Here is a 22036-nt window from a genome sequence, read left to right on the forward strand (position 1 = left end):
AATATCATTATATATTTCATTGCAAAGCACTAGATAAACTGACGAGCAAAAGAAAGTACACATGTGTAATTGTTGTTGCAATCCCAAATATGCGTTCTAACTAATAAAATTATTGAAAAACATTGATTGTATAGAACGCAACCATCATGTTTCATTTGCCAAAATGCAACCAAAAACATTTGTACGTGTTTTGCACGAATTTTTGCAAAATTGTGATTATTGTCCCATGCACCAGCACTTTTCTGACAGAGAGTATAAAACCTGTTTGTCGTGAAGACTGAACAATCACTTGACAGAAATCTCACAAGGAAATGCCAAGATTGACGTCGGCGCAACGAGAACGGGCCAAAGGAATGACACAAATGGGTGCTTTCAACAGCGATATTGCAAGGACATTGGGTTGCACAAGACAAACCATAATTCGGCTGTTTAACCGTTTCAGTACGACAGGCCAGACATGTGATCGACCCAGAAGTGGACGTTCCAGAGTCACAACACCCCAAGAGGATCGCTATCTGCGGGTTATTCACCTACGCAACTGGATGTTGACGGTGACGTCATCAGCAGCCACATCATTGGGTCATCGCGTAAGCCGATTCACAGTGACAAGACGACTTCGTCCTGCTGGCATGTATGGGCCTACCGACCGCTGCGTGGAATGGCCTTGACCTTCCAGCATCGTAGGAAGCGTCTGCAGTGGTCATCACTACATCGCTGTTTATTGTTACAATGTCATTTTGCTGATAAAACACGTGTATTGCAGTGTGCTTCAACATACATTTTCCATTTCATCAAAAGGTTTTGTTATTTTTATCTTATTGGAAGAAACACAACCTGTGTACTTTCTTTTGCACATCAGTTTACTTAAGGAAACAATATTTACGCATTCATCTAACGCCTTTTCCTTATAAAACAGAGTTTACGAAAATATTATCTGCAAAAAAAAATCTCGAGACATAGTAAATTTATCAAAATATGTTATGCATCTATCATCTCTTGTCAAAAAATGTTAATATGTTGTTTGTTGTTTGTCTGCCATCTTGAATTTGTATTTGTTTATACGTGTATGATGTACGCTCTTGTACCACCAAGGTGGTTTATGCGAATAAACCAAACAGTTGAAATAAAGAATTGAATAAAATGGAATTATTGTGCAAGAAATAAGCCAATACGGATAAATTAAGACTGTTCCATTATCAATGTTGGTAAGCGCTTGGTCCACCCCTACTCTACTGTTTAACTAGTGGGGTGCCTGAATTTTGGAATATCTGACCATTAAGGTATCATCCTCTCGTGATACTTCGGGTCCCAAGGGGCGTGGAAAAACAGGTCACGTGGTAGATTAGGATAACTTTGCAACGTAATGATGACATGGGAAAAGTTAATAAATAATCTCTTTGTACATGTCATTTTTTTAAATTAAAAGTATACCACGTCTGCTATTGTGTAGGTTCCAACACTTGTTGAGATGCATGGGATCTGATAGCAGATTATTTTTATAATGCACATTTTGCCTGTGGCACCAACAAGCCAAGGACAAGGATGCAATCACTTTCATCGCAATAACATATGGCAGTTATTGGAACTGCGGTGAATATCAAAGAATTATCAAATGTCCAATCTTCCTCCCTTATCAGTATAAAACATCACCAACTAACTCATAAACACAGTTTTCAATTAATTTATCTTGGATAAAAATAACGTATACAAAATAATATTGCACTGGCCAAGCATTATTCTCGTGACAGCACGTCGAAAAGAGCGTACGCGGTATATGGACGTGAGCTCTCGTGTTGTAAAACATGTAAGTATAGACGGACACCTTGTCATCAATTTGAATATTTACAAAATATCTTGTACTGTTATTTCTGGAATGTTGCTAAAATAATGGTGATATAAACAACGGCAAAACATATTCACTCCCTGTATATGATATGATTTCGTCTTTAGATATGTGTTTTGTCATGATCTCAGTTTATCAACCGATAAGTCACAACCGACAAGAATTTCTTTCGTTAACTGAACAATCAAGTGATGTGGAATATATTGCTAATTTGGAATGCCTAAATTCATTCAATTTCAAACTAACGTATACCTTGCCAAAACAATTATATGTTATTCCCTGGATCTTTGTCATTGTTTCTGTTTTTAGGTTACAGTTGGCAATATCTTAGCTTTATATAGACTACTAAATTTAATGCATAACATCTTTCATTCTACTTCGATTAATGCTTTGCGCACATGTTTTCATTAAAACCGATTCGAATATTACGAAACTATAAAATCTGTCAAAGCTGTCAAATAAATACGTAGTGAAATAATCAGTGAAATATTCACATAGGTCAATATTAGAGAAAATCCCGTCTCGATTTCCTATAATCAGACTCGATTTCCAAAGGAAACAGTTTCCAACGGGCGTAAAATACAAAACAGCGGTGTAAATTATACTCGTGAGTGACTGAGTTTAGCAATATTTCTGCATTATTAAAATTACTCCTAGGCCAAATGTAGAGATAACATCATTATCAGGTAGTATGATACACCAGGCCTTATCACCCATACTGCATATCCTGATCATGTTGAACATCAGTGCTTGTCACCCTCCATTAAACCATGCGGTTAATACTCATGCAGTTGGTCTATGAACATGTGGACACTGTTTCAACAGCAGGGTAAACCTTGTGTGTTTAAGGAAACCTGATACATTCTGTGTCTAGTTCCACATTGACAAGAATCTCTGGAGGGTGGGAGTTGTCATACCAATTACTGGATAACGTTTTTACTGCTGCTGAGAGATCCTAAAAGATAGGGACTTTTCTAACATTTGGCCTAGGACTATTATGACATATGTCAACCAAGTCCATGTGACCACCCGATCCCGTTAGTGGCTTCTTGCTTCAAGCGTTGCTTACTGAAGATCAATTTTAACCCGGGTCTTCACGAGTGTCTTCAAAATGAAATCATGTTTATTGAAAAGTGTATAGTACAACCCAACAGGTTTCTTTGCACTTCATGTGCTTCATATTTGTTAGAAGGGTCTCTGCGGACAATAACACAAAACACGTACTTAACACATCGTTGAACAAAATCTGTGCATGTACCATCCTGTAAAGAGATTTCTGCTCCGTCTCCTGATTGGTTTGGTTTCATGTCACGTGCCGTAAGTACCGCAGCGCAAACTGTACACGTGGCGTGAGGTAACTACGTGACAAGACATGCCTACCAATCCCTCGAAAACCTGTCTGTTTGATAGAATAAACCCAAAAAACACGCTGTCAATATATATTCAGACCAGGGTCCCGTTTTATTACACGCTGTCAATATATATTCAGACCTGGACTGTAGTTAAAAATGTGAGTGTGATAAAGGGCGTCTGGATTTAGGCACACCATTTTAGTGTCTCAGTGGCTGTGACACCCTCAATAGCCTGTTGACTCAAGAAAAAAGTAAAACGCTCAGTGACACATTCAAACATGTTGGGAGCAAATGAAAGGACTACATGGTTTTTTCGTGTCGCACAATGATGCATTGAAAATAGGGTAACTTTCTAAACTAGTCACGTATCCAGTCTGACCATAGAAATCTCAGAAGGGACGCTTTATTAACATTTTAGAAGACGCAATTTGATGAATTTAGACAATTTTATGGATTTCATCTTCCTTTTATTCTAAAATTAAAAAACAAGAGATAAATAAATAAATCAATGAATAAATAAATATGAATAAAAAGAAGATGAAATCCAAAAAATTCTCTCGTGATAGGACCGCCTCCGTGATGTATTGGGTAGAGCGTCCGCCCGGAGACGCGGAAGGTCGCGGGTTCGATCCCCGGCTGCGTCATACCAAAAGACGTTAAAATATAGTACTTGTTGGTCCCTGCCTGGCGCTCGGCATTAATGGGTACAACAAGGACTGGTCGGTTCGGAGTCAGTATAATGTGTCTGAGTGGGGTATTCATGCTTAACTGTGGCATGGTATCTCAGTTAGCTAGCACTATAAAACCAGCTTCAGTCTTGGCGATACAAGCAGCCACACATACACATACCCACGCATGCACGTCGTCATATGAGCGAAATATTGTTAAGTACGACGTTAAACCCCATTTCACCTATAGTTTGAAAGAAAAGATAGAATGAAGAATAAAGTGTTATGTTTTGATGTCGTTCACATTCCAATTTAAGCAATGCATTTCTAATAGCTCTAAGCATATAGATAGTTAATATTGATAATTTTATGTGAAATGAGTGTTTCATGTTACACTATAAGTCGTTGGAATTAGTCAGTGCTGTCATTGTTAAATGAAGTTATATTTCTTTGAGCATATCTGGCTGGATACTATTATTATCTGTAAATATAATAACATAACAGAATTAAACTTCATCAAGTTCACTCCATTCTTCCACAGAGGAGTCATCAGTGTCCAGACGAATGAGCCGTCTTTGAGCCAGTACTCTTTCTCCACCTTCTTGACATGTTCAACACATGCATGCAGCGTGCAATGTCAATGTCACATATAGCAGTGTTGACAATGTGCTTGACATCATTCAACTTGAATGATTGATTTTTCCGGGCCACTGTACTTTTAAGGTCTCCCCAGATAAGTTCGATTGGGTTGAGATCACAGTGGTACGGTGGTATTCTCAAGACCTTATGGCCGTGTTGGCGTAGCATGTTGTCAATGTTATATGTGGGTGGAGGTTTGTTAGGTTTAATCAAAGAGTACAACTGTGGTTTAGTGGCCTTAATTGAAAATTGTATATTGTTATTTGTTAGCCATTGCTGCATATCTGACTTCTTTGTATTGGAAGTTGGGCACCTATTGTTTGGATCTCGAACACTGTGATAGGGAGCATTGTCCATGACAACAAGACTTTTGTAAGGCAGAGCTGGCAACAACTGTTCCTCAACATACTGTGTGAAAACCGTTGAGTTCATTTCTGTATGATAGTCCCTACCATCTGTGCTCTTTGACCGAAATACAAGATCACACCCAGGTAGGAATCCACGGTGGGAACCAGCATGAAGAACGATTAAACGTTCACCTTTGCCTGTTGGTATTTTCCTACCATCACTGGGATCAGTGGGTAGCCACTGTCTGGCAGCAGTATGGTTTGCATTGACCCAGGTCTCATCCAGATATATGGGTTTGAACCCATCCTCTCTTGCCTGCTTAATTTCTATCAGATAGTTACACCTTATTTTCACAAGTTTCTGGTTTGCAACCTTCTTGTACTTGTATCCAAATTTGAGCAGTAGTTTGCTTAGCATAAACCTAGAAACGTTAATGTCATGATCCTCTGCAAGGATGTGTTTTAACTTTCTTGTGGACAGGTGTTCATTTCTAGCAAATATCCGGCGAATGACATCTCTGATGACCCTGATGTCAAAAGAATCTAACTTTGGATGCCTACCTTTTTGTACAAGGTTTTGTTTATTGGTTGTTGGTTTATTTTTCACAATTTTTCGCACGATGTTCTTTTTCATGCCAAGAGCAAAATTTGTACGTTTCATGTAATCCGACACCTTATCAATCGGTTTGCTACGTTTGCTCTCTTTTTTTTAAAAAATCAACACATTTCTAATTAAACGTTTAGCATCATCTGAATAAGCTTTCATGATGACAGCTAGAAGTAGTCAATGTGAATGATCCAAACGGTCTATCACTGTTTAACTATCATGAACTGCACGTTTATTTACCTTTATGAGAGGAGCGAGTGAGTTTAGTTTTACGCCGCTTTTAGCAATACTCCAACAATATCACGACGGGTTATAGTTTGGCATGAAATGCATGTGGACCCGGTGTTTTGTAAATATCTCTTCATCCAATGATCCAATCGATCTCAAACTGTGCAAGTGGATGTGTTGTCAGACAACCTAATCACATTGTAAATCACCGATTTTATGCATTTGTATTAAAGAATCTGTCTATGTAACTGTCAACAAAATAAACAGCAGAACGCAGACTGCTTGCAGAGGGAGGGAGCCAATGACCTGTAACAGCGGAAGTTTTACATCCTATGGAACATAAGTCTTCCTTAACAGAGAGTCCAGGAATAGAAAGGTTTCCGGGCAACTAAGGTTTCCGACTAACGGGATTATACTGAAATTTACTTAAATATCTTGCAAGTAATTTGTAAACATTAACCGCTGTGAAAATATTCAAAAATCCTTTAAGCCAAAGTGTGTATACAAAATATCCCTATAAAGTTTCCAGGTACACAGAGCTGCTTTCCTTAACGTCCGCTTGAGGTTCAGACAGAATTCAAAATGAATGTAACTTTGCGTGGTTAGCGTCACGTATGAATTGCACACGCGCAGTGACGGCGTTGAGGTGATGACATATTCTCGGGAAAGGCATGTAAGTCCTCACGAATAAAATTAGACATGACACGATACACGCTCGAACTTTTTATACACGTCAAGCACAACGGTCACAGTGACATTAGAATATACCGGCATTGATACTGAACGTTTTAGCCTTGAACCTACCCGTGAAGATCCGGTTTAGAATGGGTATGCAGCAAACCACGCGTGTAAGAGGCAACTAACTGGATCAGGTGATCAGACTCGGTGTCTTGTTTGACACATGTCATCGCATCCCATATGCGAAGATCGATGCTCATGCTGTTGATCACTGCCGAGCTAACCAACGACGTTTTCGCAACGTTGTGGGAATCTTGTAGATTGGCAACGCCATGACACAATATTAGTATTCCGTCATTTTATAACGTTATGTCACAACGTAATTACAACGTTGCAAGAAAACGTTGAGGAAACGTTATGTTTTTGGCTCCTCACACCGTTACAATGTTAAAACGTTTCACTTTGAGATTCTTTCTTCACTATTCAGCTACAGCGTCAGAAAACACACGATCAAAACAACATGCGAATTGACTAATAAACATAGAAATGAATTTTTGCTTTGTTTCTTATGTACTGTTCACTACTGGAAAAATATTCAACAATTAACGGTTAATAGCAACACAAAAACGACATATCACAACGTCAGGCCACAACGTTGTGACAACGTAAACAGGAGTCCACAGAATAACGTTGTGACATCGAAAGCATAACGTTGTGACAACGTGAAATTGTTAGCTGGGTGGACAATGGCGCACTCACTCTCACTCTCACGCTCACTGTCACTCACTCAATCACAAACTCTCACGCTCACTCTCACACTCACTCGCTCAATCACTCGTTCACTCACCCGACCACCCACTCACTCACTAACTCACTAACTCGTACCCATTCGGCAGAATAGCACAATGACATCACCGAATAACTGTGAGGGATTCACGTATCGATTGAATTATGTATGAATCATGTGTGGTTGTTGAAGGCTTTGTTTTCCTGATATATATCAACTTTAGGTAGTTTATTGTATTTTAAGTATTGCCCAAATTTAAATGTCTTGGTAAACGACCACCCGCTACGTCAAGAATTGACTTCAGCGTCTGTCATTATCTTAACAATGATTGATTGATTTAGTTTAGTTTTATGCCGCTCTCAGCAACATTACAGCTTATTACTCCTAGGCCAAATGTAGAGATAACATCATTATCAGGTAGTATGATACACCAGGCCTTATCACCCATACTGCATATCCTGATCATGTTGAACACCACTGCTTGTCCCCGTCCATTAAACCATGTGGTTAATACTCATGCAGTTGGTCTATGAACATGTGGACACTGTTTCAACAGCAGGGTAAACCTTGTGTGTTTTAGTAACCTGATACATTCTGTGTCTAGTTCCACATTGACAAGAATCTCTGGAGGGTGGGAGTTGTCATACCAATTACTGGATAACGCCTTTACTGCTGCTGAGAGATCCTAAAAAATAGGGACTTTTCTAACATTTGGCCTAGGACTTAAATGAGGGACACAACAAATGGGCTTCAAACATTGTACCTATGTACCTTCGGCGTAACGAGCTAACGCTTAAACCACTAGGCTACCCCCACCACCCCAAATTATACGAATGGGCGACAGAAATCAGTTACGACATCAGGTGTTTGCGAGTCTTGCCCTTCCCGTAACCACCCGCCAGACAAACTGAATACATAGAAAGTATGTCCTGTCGTAATTTTCTAAACGGAGGTGGGTGAGAAAATTCAATATTATGAATGAGTGAGTGAGAGTGGTTGTACGCCGCTTGTAGCAATATTCCAGCAATATCACGGCGGGGGACACCAGAAACGGGCTTCACACATTGTACCCATGTGGAGAATCGAAGACGGGCCTTCGGCGTGACGAGCGAACGCTTGAACCACTAGGCTACCCCACCCCCCAAATTCCTGGAAAAATGAAAATGGTAAAGAACATGTATGTATTTTGGCGTTAATCGATGGATGAACTTATCTTTCAGTCTTCACTTTTGCAGATGAAGCTGCTACAATGACTGCATCAGCCGTGATCCTCTCTGTGCTGGTAACGTCGTGGTGCACGGAGGCAGGAAAGGTCCTGTACCTCACCTTCCCACAATACAGTCATCTGAAAACAATGAACTTCGCCATGGACGACCTCAGCCGATACGGACACGAACTGTGGACTGCCTACCCTGACTACCTATCGTCCACAGTCATGAACTCAAGTCTCAATTTGATCAGAATGAAAGGACTAGGATCAATGGATGTGAACGACGAATTGTATTCCGCTTTCGTCAGCGCTCATGACCCAGGATTGACTTTTTCAAAGTTTACTGTAAAAGTGATAAACTGGAAAAACACTTTAAAAAGAATTATTGATAAAAGGACCATTCCTATTTCCACCCTTTCAAAAGTACGAGAGATTAACCATAAGATTCTGACAGATTCCGACATGCTTCAAGAGATCAAGGAGAAGAGGTTTGATCTGGTCATTGCAAATGGCGATATTGGTCTTCCATATATTATCATTCCATACATACTGGATCTACCTTTTTGCATACTTGGAAATTCGTACGACCCTTGGCGAAGTGGAAATCCAAGTCTTCCTTCCTACCTACCTTATCTTGCTCATGGTGACATTGGAACGGATAGCATGACCTTTTTGCAGAGAGTAAAGAACACATTGGCTTACCTGATGAAGCTTGACTTGCCTCCATTCATCCATGAAAGCGACGTGATGACCTATGCCCCGGACAATACTCCTATCACCTTTACACAGCTCATGACCAATGCTAAGCTATGGATGGTTGAACAGGACTCTGTTGCGGACTATCCAAGACCATTGATGCCAAACACGATTCTAGTAGGAGGTCTTTCTGCACGAGATTCTAGTATGCTTTCTGGAAGATTCAAAGACTTTTATGACATATCAGATTCCGTGGTAATAGTTTCTTTCGGAGGCAGTGTAACAACAATCTCCACGGAATTGACAGATAAGCTACAACAGGCATTTTCTATGACCAATTATAATTTTGTATGGAAATCTGATAAACCTTCGTGGAACCAGACCAAGTGCCTTCTGACGAAATGGTTACCCCAGAATGACCTTCTTGGCAATTCCAAAACTAAACTGTTTATCACCCACGGAGGAAATAATGGTTATTTTGAAAGCTTGTATCACGGTGTACCAATGCTAGGAGTTCCAATGTTCGCTGATCAGTATTATAACACTCAAAGATTACAACACAAGGGATATGGCCTAGCTTTAGATCTGTACAGAAATTCGGCAGAAGACTTTGCAGATGCCATCACCCAAATCGTAGAGAATCCGGTGTTTAAAAAGAATGTGTTGAGAGCTTCTAAACTTTTGAGAGATAGGCCTATGAATTCTCGACAACAAATTGCGTATTGGATCGATCACGTGATCAAATATGGCGACTCACATATTCGCTCTGCTGGCCTTGACCTTCCGTGGTACAAATACCTCTGTGTGGATGTGTTTTTGGTTTTGATATTCATTCTGGTAACTGCTTCTCTCGTTTTATGTAAACTGACACAAACATTGATTGCACGAGTACTGTAAATCAGCCGTGATTTCTGTACATTTAAAGTTTTACAAAATTCAATGTTTACAAAACAATAATTCGCAAAATGTAACAAATCAAATATATAAATGAAATAGAAAAAGAAGCACCATTATCAAATTGTAACAACTACGTATCGCAAAAAGTTCATGTCTGGATTCGAACACGTATCGACTATCGCATGTAGAATAAATTAGGCTCGCACATTATGCCAGACTGAATTGCCCCCCTTCTTCACATCCGATGTTTGCCCGCCGACAAGTGGGTGTACCTTCAGGTAGCCTGGTAGGGTCCAGAGTGCACCAGCGACCATCACGCACCCTCAGATAGTCTCCATCAAAGTAGATATAGCCCTACAGGTATGTGGCATTTCAAAGTGTTGATTTTAAGGCTATATCTTAATCATACGATGCATAGATATATACTCGCACTTTTGCAATGAATGACAGTTTCGACATTGCTAACTAATTCACCATTATTGATTTTGTCAACATAACATACACACACGCACACGCACGCACCACACACTCTCCCACGCACGCACATGCATGCATACATACAAACATACATACATACATACAATTTCTCGGTTACGATTTTTCTGGAAAAAAAAAATCTTCGTTGGTGTTCTCTCTACTATTCATACTACCATAGTTTGAAAACATTAATAACTAATTAAAACATAGAAATATTTTTGACAAAATATGACAATCAATCCTTTAACATGTTTCTGGTTATTGAGAAAAAATATTTAACAACATTCATGAAACCTCACTCACTATTTCACAAGCACCGTCTGGGGATGTTATTGAACATCAATCTTATATGTAACATTAGTAACTTTTCTATGAAAGACTTTAATGTATGTCTTTAAGACCAAATTTATAAATGCAGAAGACCGAGGAATATACAATTGCGAACTGGAACTGTGATCAGGTATTTTATGCAATTTAGCTGATATCACAATGCGGGCGTCATGAGATCACAATGAGGGCCCCAGTCCTGGTCAGCTGGGATATCGAAGTATTCATCACTCATGTCGTTAAGCCTTAATCAACACAGCTGACCTGAATATACAACACCCAGGGTAGAAAGGTCACTGATACCCTGCAATCGTACCAAGCTATGTAGATTCGTAAATCGTAATGTTATCTTTGGAGTACAGACGCGATAGTTGTTCTATTACGCAGCACGGTACGGGCCATCTTCACAAACCGAGTTTATGTTAGGGCCTCTGGTTTAGTGTGAGTGAGCAAGTTTTTTCGCCACTTTTAGCAATATTCCAGAAATATCACAGCGGGGAATACAAGATATGAGCATGTACCCTTGTGGGAAATCGAACCCGGGTCGTCGGCGTGACACCCCTTATCTGGCTTAGAAGACCATGCTTGTCGTAACAGGTGACTGCTGGCTTAGAAGACCATGCTTGTCGTGACAGGTGACTCCTGGCTTAGAAGACCATGCTTGCCGTGACAGGTGACTCCTGACTTAGAAGAACATGCTTGCCGTGACAGGTGACTGCTGGCTTAGAAGACCATGCTTGTCGTGACAGGTGACTGCTGGCTTAGAAGATCATGTTTGTCGTGACAGGTGACTCCTGACTTAGAAGACCATGCTTGCCGTGACAGGTGACTCCTGGTTTTGAAGACCATGCTTGTTGTGACAGGTGACTGCTGGCTTAGAAGATCATGTTTGTCGTGACAGGTGACTCCTGACTTAGAAGACCATGCTTGCCGTGACAGGTGACTCCTGGTTTTGAAGACCATGCTTGTCGTGACAGGTGACTGCTGGCTTAGAAGACCATGCTTGTCGTGACAGTTGACTCCGAGATTGAGTGGTCATTCTTGCTGTGGTTGCGTAGACCGCTTTTTTAATGCCAGTCACTGGATTGTCTGGACCAGATTCGATTGTATAAACACAGCCGTAATTCGACAGGAATGTCGCTGTAAATATTTTTAAAAAAACACTGGAAACTACTTCTTTCACAGCATCTCTAAAGCTGTCAAATATGAAAATAAGAACATATGGTGTATTTGGGATAACACTTTCTCTGTAAAGTACAGATTCTTTTGACTTTTTATTATTTTAATTTTTTTTAGATAGGATTGGATGCGAGTGGTATGGATTCGAATCCTGAATGGGCTTCAGTCCAAAACTTAACAATAAATAAAAAAATAAGCAAAACAAACAAATCATAATAAGGTACTGGTATTTATCTGAAAAAGTGTATTCATATGTTGCATTTGACCGCTTTTGTCCATTTGACAAAACGCCGTTAACAGCTGACCATACCACCTCATATGGTAAGTACAATTCTCAATGCTTGTTACCGATATAAGCCTGCACTCCTGTTAAATTATTCCCTGTAACAGCTGGTATGACAGCATATTCCGCGTATCGTGCGATGTATAGACAAAGGAATGTTGAATATTAGTACGATGGCTTTACCAATATGGTTCAAGATAAGGAACTCAATAAACATGAATCCTCAAGCGTAATGCTGATGTTTTTCGCGCTTACCTTTGAAATACACGTGTGAGATTATGGTCCGCTTTGTATAGCAGGCTGGTTATTACATCGCGCAGCTGAATGTGTGAGAGTGATCAGTGAGTGAGTGAGTGAGTATGGTTTTACGCCGCTTTTAGCAATATTCCACCAATATCACGGCGGGGGACACCAGAAATGGGCTTCAGACATAATGTGTGAGAGAGAAAAATCAGTTTACCCCACTTTCAATAGTATTTCATTTTTTTTCACACCATGCCAGCTTGATATCTGAGGGCCTGGAAAATGAACTCACTAACATAAGATTCTAGCACAAACCAAGTGACGGAACATTTAAATGTAATTGCCATCTTGCCCCGAAGCGGCAGCGTGTGTAAATGAAGTTTGTGCTGTCTTTATTTTTTTCATTCGAAACTGCATGTTTGCATTCGTTTTCAAGACACAAAACTCGGAGTCACTGCTCCAAATGCTATGCTCGCTCGTACCGATAATCTCCTACGGAGGATTTGGTGGGCGGGGGGCATCGTATTGGATATACAGATTTGGTTTTCACGTCATTGTGACCTTAAACAAAATTCACGTATACACCGAAAAGTTCTGCAACTGAGGAACAATCACTTTCAATCATGTTCTGTATTCCAGACGTATCCAATATGGCAACCTCGTTCCCCGTGTTGCACACCAAGGGGGGCTACTTTGACGTCGGCTACAGCATCGGCAGCACCTTCCAGTCCCGCATACAGACTTACTTAGAATCGTCCGCTCTCTTCAAGGAGACGCTGCTTCCGTTTTACGACACTCGCGAAGGACGAGATTTGGTGGAGACCATCATGACCCTGACGGAGAAGAACTTCCCCATGTACATCGACGAAGTCCAGGGGACTGCTCAGGGGGCCGGGCTGCCGTATGAGATGTTGTTCGTTAACAACATGCTGATGGAGATCTACTTTGGCTACTCGAAAAACACGCCCCGACTTACACGTGAGGATCTCGGATGCAGCACCGTCTATATCAACCGCCCGGATGTTAAGGTCATAGGTCATAACGAAGACTGTGAAGATCTGATTAAGCACCTCGGCTATGTCGTCGATGCCACTATAATCGAAAACGACGTCGTTGAAGAGAAGTTTACAAGCCTTTGCTACCCAGGGGGACTTCCGGGTGCGTCATTAGGTTTTAATTACCACGGGTTAACATTTTCGATCAACACCGTAGTAGCACCAACGGTTGGAGTGACAACACCGACCAATTATTTGACGAGGGCAATGCTGAGAGCTTCTAACATTGACGAAGTAAAGGACATTATTACCAACGCAGGGAATGGAATATCGACCGGCTGTAACATCAATGTCGGGTCTGTTGTGGACACGTCAACTCAGTGGTCAGTTGAAGTCGTACCCAGAGTGTCCGAATCCAAACTGTCCGTACAAGAAATCCACGAATCTGATGACCCCGAGAAGTCTACATATTTTCACATGAATGAGTATCGTCATATGAACATCAAGGTCGAAACAGCTGCAAGATCGAAAGCGAGGCTTGATAGAGCAATGTCACTTCCGGTGCCAACTTGCGCAAGGGACGCTAGGAATATTCTAGGTGATGTCAAAAATCTGATGCATCCCATTTTCCGAACTGTTCGCCCGACAGATGGCGCCGCCACAGCGTGCACGGGAATATTTGATCTCCTGAACAAAAGACTTGATATATACTTCGACAACCCATCTATGGACATAGAACCTTTGTTAACGTTCAATATGGAAAGCTCATCTCGACGTTAAATTACCGGGAATCATACTCACTTATCATCCTGTATCTTAGTGTTGGAACAAATAAATAATTATATTAAAACCGTACATAATATACACTACTGGAGGTTTATCACTGCTGTATAAGTGATGCATCACACTGTCTACATCTGTTGAAATAGCCAAAGACGATATTGTGAACATCTGTTTGTTTAGCTTAAGTCCGCCATATGTCACTCAATGCCAAGAAAACATGTGACGAATTATCATTCAGATTACTCGTAAAAAAGAGGGAATGTGACCATTTCTGAAACGCAAATAATGACGAAAACTTTCTGACTGTTATAAATACATCTCACATTGTGCGTTTGTGTTTCGCTTGATGCGATCACAGTCAGGTACCGTCGTTCCACGCTCCCAGTCAGGAAAACTGTTCCATTCTTCAGTAAGATCATTGCCGACTTCCTGTAGATGTCCGGAAGTACAGGACGTCGTGAGATGGCGATCTGCAGCTCGTTCCATACGCCCGATTGTGTCTTGATCTAGATCGGCTATTTCATCCTGAGAAGAGTCTCCTGCTCTGAGAAGACATCCATAACTCCCACTCTGAAGATAGCACGTCATCGTCCATGCCCAAACGTGGCCCGCTGTACCACTTGCAGAAAACATCTCAAAAAATGATTGAGCCCCCGCCATGCGTCCGCAAAGATCCAAGAAAGAGCATTGTCGCGTTCTCATGCGATCAAGTGACAAACAAAAGCTTCTAGATCCGACAGTGGAATGTAGATTGTGTCGGTGTGCGGAGGTTTGGCTATTGCACACACTCCAAAGAGCGGCAAATCCTGCTCGTGCTTGTCCATTCGGATTAAATTCCAGAATGCTATAAACTTTTAGTATCACACAGTTAATATGTTGACAAAGACCATACACCTGTTAAAGAATATCGAACTGACCTATGGACAAACACATAATGTGCTTGTTTGTTTGCATATAAATGCTATACTGGTGTCACAGTAAGGTGTTTGACGTCGTTAGCCTTTTTGTCAGCCTTGACCTAGACTAGTAGGCTGATAGATGCGTTAATCTTCGGTAAAGGTAAATACCTATGACGGAAAACCTAACCAACTTCAACAACTTAGAAGGGAAAGTATCAAACATACATTCATTAGAATTTAGATGTCAGCATTTGTTGGATTCGAACCCACAGTAACCTTAATTCACCCAATCCTTTCAGAATTACGTCCTTTACGCAATAGCTTCAGTTCATGGGTTTTTCGGTTTCATATATATGTCACAATAGCAAGATCTTTGACAATGTCATTTTTCTTTGTCAGCCCAAACTAGTAGGCAGACAGGTGTGGAATTTAATCATAGGTAAACTCTTTTGAAGGAAAGCCTAAACAACTTCAAAAGTCTAGACTAGAATACAATGAAACATGCATTAATGTGAATTTGGCTTTTGAATTTCACAGTTTGTTGGATTCGAACCCGCAGTTTCCATACTTTACGCCTGTCACCCAATTCTTTCAGAGTTACCTCCCTTAATCAATTCACCGTGGAAGCGCATACATAGTCGGCCATAGTTCGTCAGCAGCTATTGCCCTGTAACACCTGGGCCGGCTTCAATACCACCTTGTTAGACAAACATACCGGTAGGTGTCGCTTAGTTTTCAATGTTCACATCTTACGGAGTGTTCATGCACATATTGGTCAGGCTCGCTGACTTGGTTGACATATGTCATCAGTTCCCAATTGCGCAGATCGATGCTCATGCTGTTGATCACTGGATTGTCTGGACCAGACTCGATTATTTACAGACCGCCGCCATATAGCTGGAACATCTGAGTGCGGCGTAAAACTAAACTCACTCACTCACTCATGCACATATATCAACTGCTTGTACAGATGACCCAATTGTGAGTCCGGTGTAGCAGTTGTTACTGACAACACATGAGACCAGGTTTTAGACAAGTGTTTAGTGTTTAGTCCAGTGTTTAGAAGTCTGCCCGTGAGACCCGTGTTGACACATTGGCTTGCAAAAAGTCATGAGAGGTTAAGACAAGATCTCACGGTAGACCCAATCTCATGGAATCACGTATAGATGATCCGTGAAGATCCGGGTTAGGATTGGTGTTGAGTAACCCATGCTTGTCGTAAGAGGCGACTAACGGGATCGGATGGTCAGGCTCGCTGACTTGGTCGACACATGTCATCGTATCCAAATTGAGTCGATCGATGTTCATGTTGTTGATCACTGGATTGTCTGGTCCAGACTCGATTATTTACAGACCGCCGCCATATAGCTGGAATATTGCTGGGTGCGGGGTAAAACTAAACTCACTCACATGAGTACGTCATCAAACCGATGCTGACGCCAGCACTCGTGAAACCCACATTCAGACAAGATGTCGAGGTGACTTTTGTGTTAGGAGAAAGGGTCATGCGATCCTTTCTTAGACAAGTGATCATGAAGACTGTTGTTTAGACACGAGGTCACGGAGAAACCAACATACGTGCTTCATATAGGACACTCCTATACGGAATAGCGAGCATACACTAGCTATATCCATGTGAAGATTCAGGTTATTCTCAGGATGAAGTCACGATTCTCAGGATGAAGTCACGATTCACCAATGCATCCCCAGGAAGCTGTGCACGATACGATACACGACATAATTGTTTTAATATCGATTCATATTTTAATATATATCGATTATTAGGTTGATGTTGCACCGATATCTCTTGTGAAACACTTTTGTTAAACACAAACAGGACATTATTAAATGTGAACTGAACACATTTTTCTCTTGTTATTTAGTTAAACAGAACATCAGTGAGTGAGTGAGTTTATTTTACGCCACTTTTAGCAATAGTTCAGCAATACCACGGCGGGGAACACCAGAAATGGGCTTCGCACATCGGACCCATATGGGGAATCGAACTCGGGTCTTCAGTGTGACGAGCGAACGCTTTAACCACTGGGCTACCCAACCGCCCATACAGAACATCAGATATGACTAGACTTTGTGAGTGTGATGGTTGGATGCTTGTCTTCCCATCTCTAGTACTATGTATATGTACCAAAGTGTTTGGTCAATGTGAGCTGGGGTAAGAACTTGCTATCCAGGCAGTGGCTGCTTATTACGCTCCAAATAACGGGGGCCGGTGGAGTGGCCTAGTGGTGATTGTTGGAATGTTGCTAAAAGCGGCGTAAAAATCACTCACTCCAAATATCGGAAATATCGCGATACGTATCATATCGTGACCTCAGTATCGAGATGGCATCGTGAGGCAACTGTATCGTGACATCCCTAGTTGACGTTTGTTTGTGTGGTACATCCTCGAATATGTGACGTTGTATGTAGCATATGTCAACATGAAGGACATCTTAATGAGTGCCAAAAAGAAACTAATAAAATGATACAATAAATAAGTATAATCCCCCCAAAAAAAAACAAAACAAAAACTTCGTGGTATACTTGAAATACTGGTGAATGAGTTATGTTGTATTACTCACTAACCCAACTTTACCTTCAAATAATACAAATACAAATAATCCCATTTAAATTGAAAAGTAGCCCCACTGGGATGTGAGATTCAGAATCGGAGGAAATCTAGAATTGCTTCATTTTGGCTTTAGCGTTGCAGGGAGGGCTAGGCAGTAGGGAAAATAATGTGGTTTAGGGACTGTGAGACAGGCTAGGTTGCTGCTTGACCTGTGGTGTTAGTGTTCAAGTACGGCGAATAGGCAGAGCATTGCCTGATAACCTAAATACACCGTAGAGGCGAGACACTAGAGCAGCCAGATATATTTATCCGTGGAATGTTGTAGGCTGCGTCACAGTTCTTTTTTTCAGAAGCCAGTTGAAGAATGTACCAATCACAATTATCTGAATGATTGGTTTACTGTGTTCGATATTCAACCTCTTTTATGAAATTCCAAAATCCACATTTAAAACGCTCTTGTGTGCCCTTTTGCTCGTGTAATCTAACCTACTTTGGACGCAAGATTTTGCACACGTAGTCTCGCGGGGCCAATACAGAAGGATAACTTGTCTCATAGTGAGTGAGTATGGTTTTACGCCGCTTTTAGCAATATTCAAGCAATGTCACGTTTTACCGAGAGCAAAAATATCTTCTTGCTCATGTTTCTAGCAATTAAGCCTATTCAACGATTTATTGCTGTATGTTCTACATTGCAGAATTCACAAAACGTAGGGTGAAAATGACAACGACATTAAAGGTGAACGTTATATTGCCGTTGCTACTTACTGTAGGTAATATGGTAAAACTGAAGAGACATTTGCTTCCATGTAATTTCAATCACTGTGGTATTGTTAAACAGCATTAACAATATTTTCTTCATCGACAGAATTCTATTTTTCAGATATATTCAACATGGCTACCTCTTTCCCTGTTGTACACCAGGGGGGAGCCACTTCGACGTCGGCTACAGCATCGGCAGCACATTCCAGTCCCGCATACAAACATACATTCAGAAGTCATTTCTACTTCAGGACACGCTGCTACCCTTTTACGACTCTCGCAAAGGACGAGATTTCGTGGAGGCCATGTTAAGCAGGACGGAGAAGAACTTTCCAAAGTACCTCGACGAAGTCCGTGGAAATGCTCAAGGCGCCGGCTTGCCGTTTGAGACGCTGTTCGTTAATGATTTACTCATGGAGATCTACTTTTACTTCAGTCAGAAACCACCACAAGCCACAAAAGAGGATCTCGGATGCAGCACCGTTTACATCAACCGCCCGGATGTTAAGGTCATAGGTCATAACGAAGACGGCGAAGATCTTGCAAGGACGCTTGGCTACGTCATCGATGCCACCATAACCGGAGGCGACGGCGTTGAAGAGAAGTTCACGAGCCTTTGCTACCCCGGGGGACTTCCGGGTGTATCGATGGGTTATAACCACCACGGAATGATATTCTCGGTCAATGGTCTGGCAGGTCCTACGATTGACAAGGCAGCGCCAGCAGACTTTGTGCTTAGAGAAGTGTTGAGAGCTTCTAACATTGACGAAGTGAAGAACATTGTGTCAAATGCAGGCTTTGGCGTATCGTCAGGATTTAACATCAATGTCGGCTCCATAGTGGACACGTCGACTCAGTGGTCAGTTGAAGTAGCGCCGGATGTATCCGAATCCAAAGTGTCCATTAAAGAAATCCACGAATCTGACGACCCCGAGAAATCTACGTATTATCACATGAATGAGTATCGTCACTTGGACATCGAGGTTGAAACAGCTGCAAGATCGAAAGGGAGGCTTGAAAGGGCATTGTCACTTCCGGTTCCGACATGCGCAAAGGACGCTAGGAATATACTAGGTGATACTGATGATACGACATTTCCGATCTATCGAAGTGTTCGCCCATCAGATGAATATGCCACAGTTTGCACCGGAATGTTTGATTTGCTGAACAAACGATTTGATATTTACTTCGATAATCCATCCGGCGACACAGGACCGCTATTACCATTCAGTATCCAATGCGAAGCATGAATGCCACTTGATGTCAAGTATCTCAATCAGGCACCGAGTTGGTGCTCCTTCCTTAACGAGTGTTACGAGATGGGCAGTGAAGTTCAAGAGGGGGAGAGAGTCTCGGAGAGAATCAAGGATCAGTACGCACTTCAACTGCCACCACAAAAGAACAGGTTGCCAAACAATAACGATTCACGGTCTGTCTCGTAGCCAAGATCTCACAAGATATAGTATGACCAGAAATTATTGAGAATTTTAGGAATATGTTTAATTGGATTTCTAGTATAAACAACCTTGACCAGCTACTAAGTGCTTGGTTTCATTCAAGAGAGATAACTCCGTTAATCCTTTTTCATTAGTTTGTGAAGAGTTATCACCCTTTGTTTACTTGCTAGCAGACGACATTTTCAGTGATCCTCAGTATGGATGATTTAGAGAAGAGGAAGTTGATTTTAGAGTATTATGACAAGGACATCAGATCAGCTAAAGTGATTTCAAGTAGAACAAGCATCCCTTTGTCCACTGTCTTGAAAAATATAGCAAATGGATACGGCATTAAGCACCAGGGAGGCGCAGGTAGGCCCAGAAAATTGACTGTCGGTGACAGGAGGCGGCTTGGTATTCTTGCTTCTAAAAACAAACGAAGGAGTTTAAAAAACTTAAGGCTGGATATGATTGATAGAGGAACTGTGGCTGTCTGTAAGGAGACAATTAGAACTGAGCAGCATGCAATGGGTTGGCAGAAAAGTCGAGGAATTCCATCACCGATCATGAAACCTGAACAAAAGGAGCGAAGGTTGAACTGGTGCTTACAGCATAGAAATTTTAACTGGGACAATGTGATTTTCTCAGATGAAAGTTCTGTGTGGCTGTTTCCTAATACACTGAAATTCTGGACCAAACAAACTGAAAAAACCTTTGTATCAGCGCCCAAAGTACAGTCCGAAATTTAACGTGTTGGGTTGCATATCTGTGTTAGGGGCAACGCCCCTCTGTGTATTTGAAGGGAATATGAACAGTGAGCTGCACACAGATATTCTCGAGGTACATTTACTTCCATCTGCTCACGTGTTCTATGGAAATGTTTGGATTTTCCAGCAGGACAACGACCAAAAACATCGTTCAAAGCATTCACAGGCCTGGTTTCGGACCCAAAATATGACATTATTAGATTGGCCAAGCTATAGCCCTGACCTAAATCCAATAGAAAATGTTATAGGGACTTATGAAGGAAAGTGTCAATAAGAAATATTGCTGAAATGAGAAAGAGGTGGTCCGATATTGGGACAGCATGGACCACGACTTTCTAACTTCTTTGATCAGTAGTATGCCCCACCGCATTGAAGCCATGGTGACTTGACAAAATACTGACTGTTCACCTGTCTTGAATCTGGAGTTATGTTCTGCTAATATTCACATTTAATACGTGAGTAATGAGTGAAAAAAACTAAAAAAATAACATTCTATAAATTCTCAATAATTTCTGGGTGTACTGTAGAACTGGAAACAGTGTGACAATAACTTCTTTGAGTGGCATGTTAGAAGCTGGAAAGTGCAATAGAGACAAACTTAAAGGATAACAACTTTTGTACGTGAATGCGACGTTTCCATACAGATTCTTGTACCGTTGTCAAGCGGGGATGTTAATATGAAGTGGAGGCGAAGTATATATACGAAGTGTAACAAAGAAAACCAGATAATTAACATAATTGGCTAGGCTGATAAAGCCAGTGAGTTGACAAAATGGGAAGGCATAGAAGCCAGAGATGTACAAATGGGGAAAAAAAGGGAGGGGGGGGGATGTAACAAGGAGATGTTTATACAGTTGAATAGGCTTGGTGGAGGAGTGCACCATAGGCGGATGGAATGAAATATCCTTGATCCCGGTTGAGGTGGGCTTCTGGCGTTTGGTGTGAATGGCTCCGGCGAGTCCTCCACCTTATGCAAATTCTGCCTGTGACATTGGATCAATGGGTTCCGATTATATCCCCACAATGGCTGATGTCCAGCTTTAAGAAGACGATTACGCAGTGTTTGAGTAGAAACATTTACACCAGTAACCTTCCTTAGGTCATTTCTGAATTTCATAACAAAATGGAAATGATTTACTGCAATCGGTAGAAACCCGTCTTTCCGCTGTGTGGCGGAACGCTGTCGACCACTGGCTTGTTGCTAGGTAGATGATCTTTACCCTGCTGTTCACACTGCGCCTGCCACATTAGCAATGTGAAGTTTCAGTTAAATACGAAAATGTAGGGTTGTCGCATTGTGTCGGTTAGCGGAGGTTTCGGCTTTTGCACTCACTGGGCTATTTCCAATGAGCGGCAAATCCTGC

At 41.4% G+C, this 22036-nt stretch overlaps 2 protein-coding genes across 3 annotated transcripts; both read left to right on the plus strand.

Annotated features, from left to right (window-relative positions):
* Positions 1 to 1744: 1744 nt before the first annotated feature.
* Positions 1745 to 10051, plus strand: LOC124266450 (UDP-glucuronosyltransferase 2B31-like). Its single transcript, XM_046701248.1, has 2 exons — positions 1745 to 1804; positions 8385 to 10051. The coding sequence occupies exon 2, from the start codon at positions 8399 to 8401 to the stop codon at positions 9950 to 9952; it is 1554 nt and encodes a 517-aa protein (XP_046557204.1). The 5' UTR covers positions 1745 to 1804; positions 8385 to 8398; the 3' UTR covers positions 9953 to 10051.
* Positions 10052 to 10198: 147 nt separating this feature from the next.
* On the plus strand, positions 10199 to 19720 carry LOC124266461. Of its 2 annotated transcripts, none has more exons than XM_046701257.1 (2): positions 10199 to 10312; positions 13101 to 15216. In XM_046701257.1, the coding sequence occupies exon 2, from the start codon at positions 13112 to 13114 to the stop codon at positions 14234 to 14236; it is 1125 nt and encodes a 374-aa protein (XP_046557213.1). In that variant the 5' UTR covers positions 10199 to 10312; positions 13101 to 13111; the 3' UTR covers positions 14237 to 15216. The 2 variants fall into 2 exon arrangements, with proteins under 2 accessions (XP_046557213.1, XP_046557218.1); XM_046701262.1 differs by lacking the exon at positions 13101 to 15216 and adding an exon at positions 18591 to 19720 and having other exon boundaries at positions 10211 to 10312.
* The last annotated feature ends 2316 nt before the right edge of the window (positions 19721 to 22036 follow it).

Source organism: Haliotis rubra, unplaced genomic scaffold, assembly GCF_003918875.1.
Source record: "Haliotis rubra isolate DU_JTF1 unplaced genomic scaffold, ASM391887v1 Scf100, whole genome shotgun sequence".
Classification (NCBI taxonomy): domain Eukaryota; kingdom Metazoa; phylum Mollusca; class Gastropoda; order Lepetellida; family Haliotidae; genus Haliotis; species Haliotis rubra.